Below are 13,743 nucleotides of genomic sequence, written 5' to 3'. Positions count from 1 at the left end.
ACTACTACTTGTCCCGCAAAACACAAGCCCTAATAAAGCTATATAGACTGAAAAATTAAAAAGTTATAGCTCTTGGAATGCGATGATGAAAAAAAGGAAGAAAAACGCTTGGTCAGTAAGGCCCAAACAGGCTGGTCACTAAGGGGTTAATGATTGTCCGAGGAATGTTCTGCCATGCTGAATGCATTTGGGAAGCAAATCATCAAGATCTGCTGTTTATATCTAAAGGTGCATTTACACCAACAGATTATCTGACACATTTTATGACCAGTCATTGGTCAGATGGCCGTTGGTATCTGGTGGGACCTTCCATCGCCCTTTTGTATTAGTGTAAATGGTGTCAGTGTGCAGTATAATAAATCTTATACATTAAAGGATAACTGTCACACTTAGACCCTAATTTAAATTTTCATATATGTAGTTTCTAATAACATGATATTCCAGAATCAGTTCCTATTAGACTGACTTACCCCATATTTAATAAGATTCAGCCCTTAGCAACCAGTCTGCATAAAACTGCAATTTCACTATTCAGTTAAGATGGCCGCCACTGCCCTCACCCTGAGGCTAATCCGGCCTGCCCTCACTAGCCAGTAACAATAGCCCCCCAAAAGTGTCAGTAACCAGAGCCCTCCCCCTAAAGGGTTAATCTCCTGCAGCACAAAGGGATCCTCTTACCACATGTTGCTTTCATTTATACACTGAGCAGATGGAAGATCTCCCTTCCCTGTTGTGCGCTGCTCCAACTCTGCATTCTCCAGCTCTGCTGAGTGAGGGAGCGTCTGCCAAGCGCAGGGACAAGGAGAAGTGCACACAGCCCAGGCACTGTTATCAGCTGCTGGGGAGGACCTGGCTTTAATCATTTACTTACAGTCCCTGGCTGTCAGTAATCTGACCCTGCAGGCTGCATGCTTCTGCGTCCTCCGTCAGATAGACGGACCATGCCTAGCAACCTGATTTTAAGCACAGGTAAAAGTAGGCAGTACAGGGAACAAAAATGTGGAATTAAGGGGTAATTGAATAAACAGTGAAAAGTTGAAATAGGGCCACCAAGGAGATATTAATCACCACAATCCAATACTCCAAAAAAAAAAAAATATGACAGTTATACTTTAAATACCAAGTAATACTGGATCACATATTATTTAACATTCCCTAATTGACTCTTCTGATTGATTCATCAGAATTACACCTGAAATTAATTTCAAGAAATAGTTCATCTGTAGTGATAGAATTTTCATTATCATTGGATGGTGTTTATATATGAATCGCAGGCACTAAATATTAATCCCTGAAAAAGGAAGATTTTATGGAGCATGCAATCCAGTTTGTTTACTTGAGAGTGACAGGACTGTGCTTCCTACTGTCCATTCTACTCTCCTCCCTCCCGCCGAGTCCAGCTGCTGTATCTGTCATCCATTATAACCCAGGTCTCATTCCCCGGCCTGCACTCTCCCCAGCAGCAGGTGTGATACAGTGATGTCATTGTACCTGCTGGTCTGAGAGGGAGAGCGCACAGACCAGAGATAATCCCCCGGCCTGTGCGCTCTCCTCAGCTCAGCAGGAGAGATGACGTCATCACATCACGTCTGTTGCTGGGAAGAGCAGGATGTGCTCGGTAGTACTTTATTAATTTTATTCAAAGTATAGGCAGCTTCACTACTGTAAGGGGCACTAAGGGACAGTACTATTGTAGAAGGGGACACAAAGGGGGCATGACTACTGTGTGGGGGCACTAAGGGGAAGCATTATTGTAAGGGGCATAACTATTGTGTGGGGGCACTAAGGTGCATAACTACTGTTTGGAGACATCAAGGGGGCATAACTACTGTGTGGGGGCACTAAGGGGACATAACTATTGTGTGGGGACACTAAGGTGCATAACTACTGTTTAGAGACATCAAGGGGGCATTCTCCTGAGGGCACTAAACGGGAATTCTACTGTGAAAGGGACTCTTAGGGGAGATAACTATGGTGTGGGGAACTAAGGGGACATTCAGCGCCTCTTGTCCAGCGCTAGGAAATGTTTTATTTGTATGTATTTAAAATGACAGATTTGGTGGAGGTTGCAGGGAAGTTGCTCAAGGTGGGGGCAAACCTGGCCTAGTTATGCCCCTTGGTCTACTATCGGATCGTGATCTTTTTTTATTCTTGTATTTTGTGCCATACCTTTCTGTGGATTTTTTTGACACTGAAATGTAATACAATTTAAATAGAATATTTTGGTATATTATTCATCAGTAATAAAAATGTGTTTTATTCTTGGCAGATGATTGTACCAGGAACTTAGAGAAACATCTGGTATCTTCAGATTTTAAAGTAGATGATTGTGGTTTCACACGAGATACATTTGAAGAGCATGCCAATATCCAAGATATACCCTCATCCAATCACAGCCACAATGTATTATTTGATCATTTTAAACAGGTCCGATCTTTTGATTCATCACAGACTGTAACACAGAATAAAAGTCGCAGAAGAAGTGCTAAACATAAAACAGCTCACGTAAAAGAGAAGCCGTTTTCATGTTCAGAATGTGGTAAATGTTTTGAGTATAAATCAGCTCTTGTTGTACATCAGAGAACTCACACAGGAGAGAAGCCATATCCATGTTCAGAATGTGGGAAATGTTTTAAGCAGAAATCAGCTCTTGTTATACATCAGAGAACTCACACAGGAGAGAAGCCATATCCATGTTCAGAATGTGGGAAATGTTTTAACCATAAATCAGATCTTGTTGTACATCAGAGAATTCACAAAGGAGAAAAGCCATATCCATGTTCAGAATGTGGTAAATTTTTTAACAGCAAATCAGAACTTGTTGTACATCTGAGAATTCACACCGGGGAGAAGCCATTTTCATGTTCAGAATGTGGGAAATGTTTTAAGCATAAATCAAATCTTGTTGTACATCAGAGAAATCACACAGGGGAGAATCCATTTTCGTGTTCAGAATGTTTGAAATGTTTTAAGCATAAATCGGCACTTGTTGTACATCAGAGAATTCACACAGGAGAGAAGCCATTTTTATGCTCAGAATGTGGGAAATGTTTTAAGCATAAATCAAATCTTGTTGTACATCAGAGAATTCACAAAGGAGAAAAGCCGTATCCATGTTCAGAATGTGGTACATTTTTTAACAGTAAATCAGATCTTGTTATACATGAGAGAATTCACACAGGGGAGAAGCCATTTTCATGTTCAGAATGTGGGAAATGTTTTAAGCAGAAATCAGAACTTGTTGTACATCTGAGAATTCATACTGGGAAAAAGCCATTTTCATGTTCAGAATGTGGGAAATGTTTTAACCAGAAATCAGTTCTTGTTACACATTATAAAACTCACAAACTCCATGCTTAGCCCTTTAGTGACCACCCTTATGTGTTTTTATGGTAGTCAGTGTCACTAACTGGCTTCATTCCTTCAGATACTTCTTTTTACAGGGAGATAAAAAAGCACCTTGCTTTGAGTTACGAGAGGTGGCCGAGGGTTTGGAGTGATGATTGGGACCACTGTGAGAGCTCCTCAAACACGTGTTGTCTCCTGTATTGAATGAATACAGGTCATCAAAGGACAGATCCAGTTAAATATATATATATATATATATATCCCCTCTAAACAAAAATGTTTAGTGAGAGGAAATAAAAAAAATATATAGGGCCTGATATAAAAAGATAACTATCTACCTATTCCAGCCCCGGTCTGTTCAACCTTTTATAAGTATTTGTAAAATTAAAAACGTCAAATATGAGCTTGTCAAGAAACCGTCAGCTCTTACTGGGTTTCATCAGTGATGTGCAAGTTCTCCCAACAAGTGACCCAGGTGAGGATTGCCTCATTACATAGAAGCCATTACTCGTCCTAAAGGAATACCATCTTAATCTGTACACCCTGACCAAAATGTACCTGTAGATAAATCCAACAAGTGGGGTCCCCGCCACCCCAGTATTTGTAGAAGTCATGTGCTTCACTCATCTCGTATTAATTTACCAGTGGGTGAATCCTTGGTTATTTTCTTCTTTTGTATGTCCCACGAGCTCTGGATTGTTTAGTTTTATAATTGAAGACTTGATATAAAATATTTTTATTGGATATATTGAATTTTTTATCATTTTGTTTCCTATGACTATTTTCATTCCTATTATTGTATGGTGATACGGAGATTATATGTTTTATTTGGAGGATCTCTAATATTCAGGCTGTTCCATGAGCTCCATGGGCGCAGTTACAGTTTTGTCTGGGTTTATAATCGGATGTCTGACACCTGACAATACTTCTATAGGTAATGACGATACCTCTGGTGGGGAGGGGTGGTAGTGATCCTTTACTGTTTCTATGGATGGTTTTGGATGCTGCCTCTTAAAGGGAGTCTGTCATCAAAGTTTCACCTTTTTAACCCTTCCCATAGCTTTCTAGCAGCCTTACAGTTAATAAAAACGTTACCTTTATGAGCAATCCTGGACTTATAATACCGGCAAAAAACATCTTAGTAGCATATGCAAATGAGGGCTCGCAAGTGCCCAGGGGCGGCGTTACCCTCGTGGTGCCCAGCTAGCTCAGCCTTATCGTCTCTTCCCCCCGCCCATCCTTTCCCTCTGACCGCCCATCCTTTCCCTCTGACCGCCCATCTACCTACTTCTTGTTTCGCTGAGATCCCGCGCCTGCGCACTCAGGCCGGCGCATGCGCACTGCGATGCCTAATCCTTGTACGGCATCACAATAATTAATGCGCATGCGCTGATGGGCCGCCTCCTTTGTGGTGTTTTCGCGCCGTAAGGATACTTTCACACTTGCGGCAGGACGGATCCGACATGCTGTTCACCATGTCGGATCCCTCCTTCCGCTATTTCGCCGGACCGCCGCTCCGTCCCCATTGACTATAATGTCAAGTGGCGGCGAAAGCACAGCACGGCGAAAGCCGCCAGACTAAAAAGTCGGACATGCAGGACTTTTAGTCCGGCGGCCTTTCGCCGTGCTGCGCCGGAGCTCCGCCCCGGTCCCCATTATAGTCAATGGGGACGGAGCGGCGGCACGGCGAAATAGCGGAAGGACGGATCAGACATGGTGAACAACCTGTCGGATCCGTACTGCCGCAAGTGTGAAAGTAGCCTTAGCCGGCGCATGCGCATTAATTACTGTGATGCCGTACAAGGAATGGGCATCGCAGTGCGCATGCGCCGGCCGACGGACTGAGTGCGCAGGCGCGGGATCTCGGCGAAACAAGAAGTAAGTAGATGGGCTGTCAGAGGGAAAGGATGGGCGGGCAGAAAGAAACAATGGGCGGGGGGAAGCGACGATGAGGCTGAGCTAGCTGGGCACCTACGAGGGTAACGCTGCCCCTGGGCACTTGCGAGCCCTCATTTTCATATGCTACTAAGATGTTTTTTGCCGGTTTTATAAATCCAGGATTGCTCATAAAGGTAACGTTTTTATTAACTGTAAGGCTGCTAGAAAGCTATGGGAAGGGTTAAAAAGGTGAAACTTTGACAGACTCCCTTTAGTATATTCTGTCAGTGATTGCTTGTTTTGTGCACATAGTGGTTTCTACCTCGCCAGGCAGGGACCATTATGGTGCAGTAGCATCACTTGTCACATTTGGATGCCCCAGTTACAGTTATGTGTAAATGTCCCATAGGCCAAAATATATTTTAAAAGTATCAAAATATACAATAAAATACAAGTGAGAATAAAATAGAAAAAAATGTCTGCATAGTTTCTCTTTTCACATGAAACAAAAAAACTATCAATATGACCAAAACAGGAAACCAATTTTAACCATTTATTTTGGTGTCAATCTGCATATTTAAAGAATAAGGAGCTGAGCTTGAGTTTGAATTAAAAAGCAAATAAATCTCTGAAAAACATATTAACCACTTCAGCCCCCTTAGCTTAAACACCCTTAATGACCAGGCCACTTTTTACACTTCTGCACTACACTACTTTCACCGTTTATTGCTCGGTCATGCAACTTACCACCCAAATGAATTTTACCTCCTTTTCTTCTCACTAAAATAGAGCTTTCATTTGGTGGTATTTCATTGCTGCTGACATTTTTACTTTTTTTGTTATTATTTGAAATTTAACGATTTTTTTGCAAAAAAAAAGGACATTTTTCACTTTCAGTTGTAAAATTTTGCAAAAAAAACTACATCCATATATAAATTTTTCTCAAAATTTATTGTTCTACATGTCGTTGATAAAAAAAAAAATGTTTGGGTAAAAAAAAAAAATCGTTTGGGTAAAAGTTATAGCGTTTACAAACTATGGTACAAAAATGTGAATTTCCGCTTTTTGAAGCAGCTCTGACTTTCTGAGCACCTGTCATGTTTCCTGAGGTTCTACAATGGCCAGACAGTACAAACACCCCACAAATGACCCCATTTCGGAAAGTAGACACCCAGGTATTAGGTATTCGCTGATGGGCATAGTGAGTTCATAGAACTTTTTCTTTTTTGTCACAAGTTAGTGGAAAATGATGATTTTTTTTTTTTATTATCATTTTTTTTCTTACAAAGTCTCATATTCCACTAACTTGTGACAAAAAATAAAAACTTCCATGAACTCACTATGCTCATCACGAAATACCTTGGGGTGTCTTCTTTCCAAAATGGGGTCACTTGTGGGGTAGTTATACTGCCCTGGAATTTTAGGGGCCCAAATGCGTGCGAAGTAGTTTGAAATCAAAATCTGTAAAAAATGGCCGGTGAAATCCGAAAGGTGCTCTTTGGAATTTGGGCCCCTTTGCGCTTCTAGGCTGCAAAAAAGTGTCACACATGTGGTATCGCCGTACTCAGGAGAAGTTGGGCAATGTGTTTTGGGGTGTAATTTTACATATACCCATGCTGGGTGAGATAAATATCTTGGTCAAATGCCAACTTTGTATAAAAAAAATGGGAAAAGATGTCTTTTGCCAAGATATTTCTCTCACCCAGCATGGGTATATGTAAAATGACACACCAAAACACATTGCCCAACTTCTCCTGAGTACGGAGATACCACATGTGTGGCACTTTTTTGCAGCCTAGGTGGGCAAAGGGACCCACATTCCAAAGAGCACCTTTCGGATTTCACCGGCCATTTTTTACAGATTTTGATTTCAAACTACTTTGCACGCATTTGGGCCCCTAAAATGCCAGGGCAGTATAACTACCCCACAAGTGACCCCATTTTGGAAAGAAGACACCCCAAGGTATTTCATGATGGGCATAGTGAGTTCATGGAAGTTTTTATTTTTTGGCACAAGTTAGTGGAATATGAGACTTTGTAAGAAAAAAAAATAATATAAAAAAAATCATCATTTTCCGCTAACTTGTGATAAAAAAAACTCTAGGAACTCGCCATGCCCCTCACGGAATACCTTGGGGTGTCTTCTTTCCAAAATGGGGTCACTTGTGGGGTAGTTTTACTGCCCTGGCATTCTAGGGGCCCTAATGTGTGGTAAGTAGTTTGAAATCAAAATGTGTAAAAAATGACCTGTGAAATCCTAAAGGTGCTCTTTGGAATGTGGGCCCCTTTGCCCACCTAGGCTGCAAAAAAGTGTCACACATGTGGTATTGCCGTACTCAGGAGAAGTTGGGCAATGTGTTTTGGGGTGTCATTTTACATATACCCATGCTGGGTGAGATAAATATCTCGGCAAAAGACAACTTTTCCCATTTTTTTTATACAAAGTTGGCATTTGACCAAGATATTTCTCTCACCCAGCATGGGTATATGTAAAATGACACCCCAAAACACATTCCCCAACTTCTCCTGAGTACGGCGATACCAGATGTGTGACACTTTTTTGCAGCCTAGATGCGCAAAGGGGCCCACATTCCTTTTAGGAGGGCATTTTTAGACATTTGGATCCCAGACTTCTTCTCACGCTTTAGGGCCCCTAAAATGCCAGGGCAGTATAAATACCCCACATGTGACCCCATTTTGGAAAGAAGACACCCCAAGGTATTCAATGAGGGGCATGGCGAGTTCATAGAATTTTTTTTATTTGGCACAAGTTAGCGGAAATTGATTTTTTTATTTTTATTTTTCTCACAAAGTCTACCTTTCCGCTAACTTGGGACAAAAATTTCAATCTTTCATGGACTCAATATGCCCCTCACGGAATACCTTGGGGTGTCTTCTTTCCGAAATGGGGTCACATGTGGGGTATTTATACTGCCCTGGCATTTTAGGGGCCCTAAAGCGGGAATATGAGACTTTGTAAGAAAAAAAATAAAAAACAATTTCCGCTAACTTGGGCCAAAAAAATGTCTGAATGGAGCCTTACAGGGGGGTGATCAATGACAGGGGGGTGATCAGGGAGTCTATATGGGGTGATCACCCCCCTATAAGGCTCCATTCAGACGTCTGTATGTGTTTTGCGGATCCGATCCATGCATCCGTGGATCCGTAAAAAACATACGGACGTCTGAATGGAGCCTTACAGGGGGGTGATCAATGACAGGGGGGTGATCAGGGAGTCTATATGGGGTGATCACCCCCCTGTAAGGCTCCATTCAGACGTCTGTATGTGTTTTGCGGATCCGATCCATGTATCCGTAAAAAACATACGGACGTCTGAATGGAGACTTACAGGGGGGTGATCAGGGAGTCTATATGGGGTGATCACCCCTCTGTCATTGATCACCCCCCTGTAAGGCTCCATTCAGACGTCCGTATGTGTTTTGCAGATCCGATCCATGTATCCGTGGATCCGTAAAAAACATACGGACGTCTGAATGGAGCCTTACAAGGGGATGATCAATGACAGGGGGGTGATCAATGACAGGGGGGTGATCAGGGAGTCTATATGGGGTGATCAGGGGTTAATAAGTGACGGGGGGGGCCGTGTAGTGGTGTTTGGTGCTACTTATTACTGAGCTGCCTGTGTCCTCTGGTGGTCAATACAAGCAAAAGAGACCACCAGAGGACCAGGTAGCAGGTATATTAGACGCTGTTATCAAAACAGCATCTAATATACCTGTTAGGGGTTAAAAAAATTGCATCTCCAGCCTGCCAGCGAACGATCGCCGCTGGCAGGCTGGAGATCCACTCGCTTACCTTCCAATCCTGTGAACGCGCGCGCCTGTGTGCGCGCGTTCACAGGAAATCTCGCGTCTCTGCGCAAAGCTGCCGCCTCCGGAACGCGATCCTGCGTTAGGCGGTCCGGAGGCGGTTAATAAAAAAAAAAAAAAAAAACGATGGCAGGCGCAACACTATGAGGTGCCTTTTGCACTGTGGCAATAGAAGAATTTTGATATCTCTGACTTTTAGTCTAACCAGACTGTCTATTACTCTGTAATTCCTCTAGCGCCGTTCTATGAAAACAGTAGGTTTAAAGAGCACAGCAAATGCTTCAAATAACTTCTTTATTAACTTCAACTTTTCTTCATATATAACACTGCCACCGCCGCAGCAGATAGTCCATGTACATAACAAATGTTGAAAAGATATCACAAAATTGGCGGTATGCATAAGATGGTGGTTCAACTGTTCAACCTTGTCATTCAACATAAAATGGTGGATATAATTCTCTGTTGAGTATTGTAGGGGGTTAGCTCTTCACCGGGGGTCATTCTCACAGATACGCCTTTAGGACACCAGGTTTCAGGTCCAAACCGTGTATTTATTGTGCACACTCCAACCAATACAGGTTATCATGAAGTCGCAGCTTCACCTAACACATGTGACATCTACATAAAATAATAAACACTCGCCCGTCCAGGCTCTAACTAAACATAACGTTTCCTGACTCACCTAGGTCCCAGTTCACACCCTGTGAACTCATGCGGCTTTTGTCAGCCAATGTCCCACAGCCTCCTGGCTGTACAGAGCACAGTACGCCCACTGTCTCCAGTTCAGTATTTCTTGTGGGGGATTGGGGCTCAGTAGTCTGCCTGACTATGGCCCTGTGACCCTCCCAGGCGTCGCTGCATCCCCAACTCCAGGCTATCTCCCAGCCTTGTGGTCCCTCAGCCTTGCCCAGCTGAGACCACACAGACAGAGCCTCCAGGCCTCTGTCCACAGGTAACACACTACCCCCTTTCTGACACTCTGGGAGGTGCCTTATGCCAGGCTGATTACCTCCAGCTTCTCTCACCTGTGGTGGAACAGGGGTGTGGACCACACTATCCACCCCTTCCTTGCCTCTAACCTGAGTGAGACCTGTCACTGTCTCACAGTATCCACACTGTCACTTTAAGTTATTTAAGCACTTTAGGATCTCTATAAGAGGTATATCTGAGGTCTAACTAATAGTTCTACTTGCAGTATGCAGTTAGCAGTGACCATTCGCAGATTGGTTAAATATGATCTAGTATGGTTGTATGCAATTTGGATTGCAATATGGAATCTGAATGCTTGCAATTTGTATTTGCAATTGGTTTTGATTTGTTTTTGGTGGAACTGTAAGTAAACACATACAGTCAGGTCCATAAATATTGGGACATCGACGCAATTCTAACATTTTTGGCTCTATACACCACCACAATGGATTTGAAATGAAACGAACAAGATGTGCTTTAACTGCAGACTGTCAGCTTTAATTTGAGGGGATTTACATCCAAATCAGGTGAACGGTGCAGGAATTACAACAGTTTGCATATGTGCCTCCCACTTGTTAAGGAACCAAAAGTAATGGGACAGAATAATAATCATAAATCAAACTTTCACTTTTTAATACTTGGTTGCAAATCCTTTGCAGTCTATTACAGCCTGAAGTCTGGAACGCATAGACATCACCAGATGCTGGGTTTCATCCCTGGTGATGCTCTGCCAGGCCTCTACTGCAACTGTCTTCAGTTTCTGCTTGTTCTTGGGGCATTTTCCCTTTAGTTTTGTCTTCAGCAAGTGAAATGCATGCTCAATCGGATTCAGGTCAGGTGATTGACTTGGCTATTGCGTAACATTCCACTTCTTTCCCTTAAACTCTTTGGTTGCTTTTGCAGTATGCTTTAGGTCATTGACGGTCTGCACTGTGAAGCGCCGTCCAATGAGTTCTGAAGCATTTGGCTGAATATGAGCAGATAATATTGCCCAAAACACTTCAGAATTCACCTTGCTGCTTTTGTCAGCAGTCACATCATCAATAAATACAAGAGAACCAGTTCCATTGGCAGCCATACATGCCCATGCCATGACACTACCACCACCATGCTTCACTGATGAGGTGGTATGCTTAGGATCATGAGCAGTTCCTTTCCTTCTCCATACTCTTCTCTTCCCATCACTCTGGTACAAGTTGATCTTGGTCTCATCTGTCCATAGGATGTTGTTCCAGAACTGTGCAGGCTTTTTTAGATGTTGTTTAGCAAACTCTAATCTGGCCTTCCCAGGTCCGTAGATAATTTTTTTTCCTGGGGGGGGGTGGGTTCAGCTTTCTTAAATTATAAGCGTCATCATCCACAGATACCCCCCCCCCCCCATAACAGTGTCCCTATTGTAAGACGGACCCGCCGTTCCTTATGTAAGTGACTAAGTGAGCTACTTGTGCAAAGTATATGTACTACTACTATCTAATAATCTATCACTAACTTACTGGGACTAGGACTGTCAGGACTCCAGATAGGCTCCAGGCTGGCTCCCGCTCTTCAAACACTAAAACTAGGCGGCCGGCGGCAGCGTAACGTGACGTGACTCACTACGTCACGCCGCAGGCACATGCTCCTCCCACTTTATTAATGAAAGCGGAGCAGGCGCGTGACGTCAGAGTGAGTGACGTTACGTGGCCGGCCGCCGGAGGCGGAGCACAGGAGCAGTGGGGGTGGACTGAATACACTGTCTACAGTATGTGTCTGTGTCATAGTTACCATCTGTGCGGTCACCGGTCGGACACTAGTGCGGGGCTGGCAGGCGGCAGTGCAGGAGGCGGAGCACAGGGGTGTGATTAGGGTGTGCCCAGGCACACCCCGTGCGCACGCCTATGCTGCCCGACCTGCAGCCTCCATCACCTCTCTGTGTGCCGCACTGCCCGCGCCGCTATTGCAGGCAGCGGCACGCCCGGGCCGTTCTCTGGCAGGTTAGGAGGACAGACACTCTGGGGGGGGGGTTTGAACCCCCCTATCCCCCCCTTATCTACGCCCCTGGGCCTTCCTGTTTTTGAGGCTCACCAATGGTTTACATCTTGTGGTGAACCCTCTGTATTCACTCTGGTGAAGTCTTCTCTTGATTGTTGACTTTGACACACATACACCTACCTCCTGGAGAGTGTTCTTGATCTGGCCAACTGTTGTAAAGAGTGTTTTCTTCACCAGGGAAAGAATTCTTCGGTCATCCACCACAGTTGTTTTCCGTGGTCTTCCGGGTCTTTTGGTGTTGCTGAGCTCACCGGTGCGTTCCTTCTTTTTAAGAATGTTCCAAATAGTTGTTTTGGCCACTCCTAATGTTTTTGCTATCACTCTGATGGGTTTGTTTTGTTTTGTTAGCCTATTGATGGCTTGCTTCACTGATAGTGACAGCTCTTTGGATCTAATCTTGAGAGTTGACAGCAACAGATTACAAATGCAAATAGCACTTGATATGAACTCTGGACCTTTTATCTGCTCACTGTAATTGGGATAATGAGGGAATAACACACACCTGGCCATGGAACAGCTGAGAAGCCAATTGTCCCATTACTTTTGGTTCCTTAACAAGTGGGAGGCATATATGCAAACTGTTGTAATTCCTACACCGTTCACCGGATTTGGATGTAAATACCCTCAAATTAAAGCTGACAGTCTTCAGTTAAAGCACATCTTGTTTGTTTTATTTCAAATCCATTATGGTGGTGTATAGAGCCAAAAATGTTAGAATTGTGTTGATGTCCCAATATTTATGGACCTGACTGTATATAACTGGTTCAGTATACAATATAACAATATGAACATTATATAACTGTTCTAAATACCTATTTTGTCCTCTTGTTCCCCAAAAAATGGACTCTGACTGGAACTGTGTCTGTTTAGCTCCTCTCTAGACTTTTGCCCAGAAACAACAGATTAACACTATGCTTTCTGTTGTTTCTGCTGTGTCACTGAGCTTACCTTACATTATGAAATGAATCTTAAAGGCATATTATCTTTTTCTGCTTCTGTGAACACAAAATATAACAGTTATATGACATCCAAAACATGATGTCACAGTAAATAACTCTGCTTTTGTCTTGAAAGGGGTATTCCCATCTTGCTTCTTCATCCTCACCTGCAGCCAGCTATGCTGTTCACTTACTGGTTTTCTGCAGCTAAGGCTGGGCGGGCTTAGGCAGTTTGAGTGAAGGCCGGCCACGCCTCATTATGACATCACACTGAGAACTGAGTTCTTATGTGCTCGTTCATGTGGATAGAATGACTCATCAGTCTGGCAGCCTCCCCCTGCTGTGGAATCATCAGAGAGCCATGTGAAGTGAGCTCAGTGTACAGTAACACACAAAATCTCTGATCTTTTACAAACCCATTCTGTGCATCAAAAATTATAATTCCATATTATACATTAGCTCAAAAACTTGTCAGCTAGTAAACGTATAATCTGTGCTTTTGACTCCCATAAAACATGACCATCCCCCACCCACCATCACTGATGCAGATTTGTTTCCATTACAGCTGTACTCTATTTATTCTACTCCCCCACTAGCATAGTAACATAGTACATAAGGCCGAAAAAAGACATTTGTCCATCCAGTTCGGCCTGTTATCCTGCAAGTTGATCCAGAGGAAGGCAAAAAACCCTGTGAGGTAGAAGACAATTTTCTCCACTTTAGGGGAATAAAAAATTCCTTCCCGACTC

General features: G+C 43.3%; 1 protein-coding gene across 1 annotated transcript in view; it reads left to right on the top strand.

Moving 5' to 3' along the window:
• LOC121003515 overlaps positions 1-13,743 on the top strand; it is a gene marked incomplete at its 5' end in the record, with an annotated part of 1,598,977 nt that overhangs the window by 681,091 nt on the left and 904,143 nt on the right. Inside the window, 1 exon segment of the mRNA XM_040435417.1 lies at positions 2,506-3,292. Within this exon segment, the coding sequence (XP_040291351.1) occupies positions 2,506-3,292 (787 nt within the window).

This window comes from Bufo bufo, chromosome 6, assembly GCF_905171765.1.
Source record: "Bufo bufo chromosome 6, aBufBuf1.1, whole genome shotgun sequence".
NCBI lineage: Eukaryota > Metazoa > Chordata > Amphibia > Anura > Bufonidae > Bufo > Bufo bufo.
This window is presented reverse-complemented; position numbering and strand designations above follow the sequence as displayed.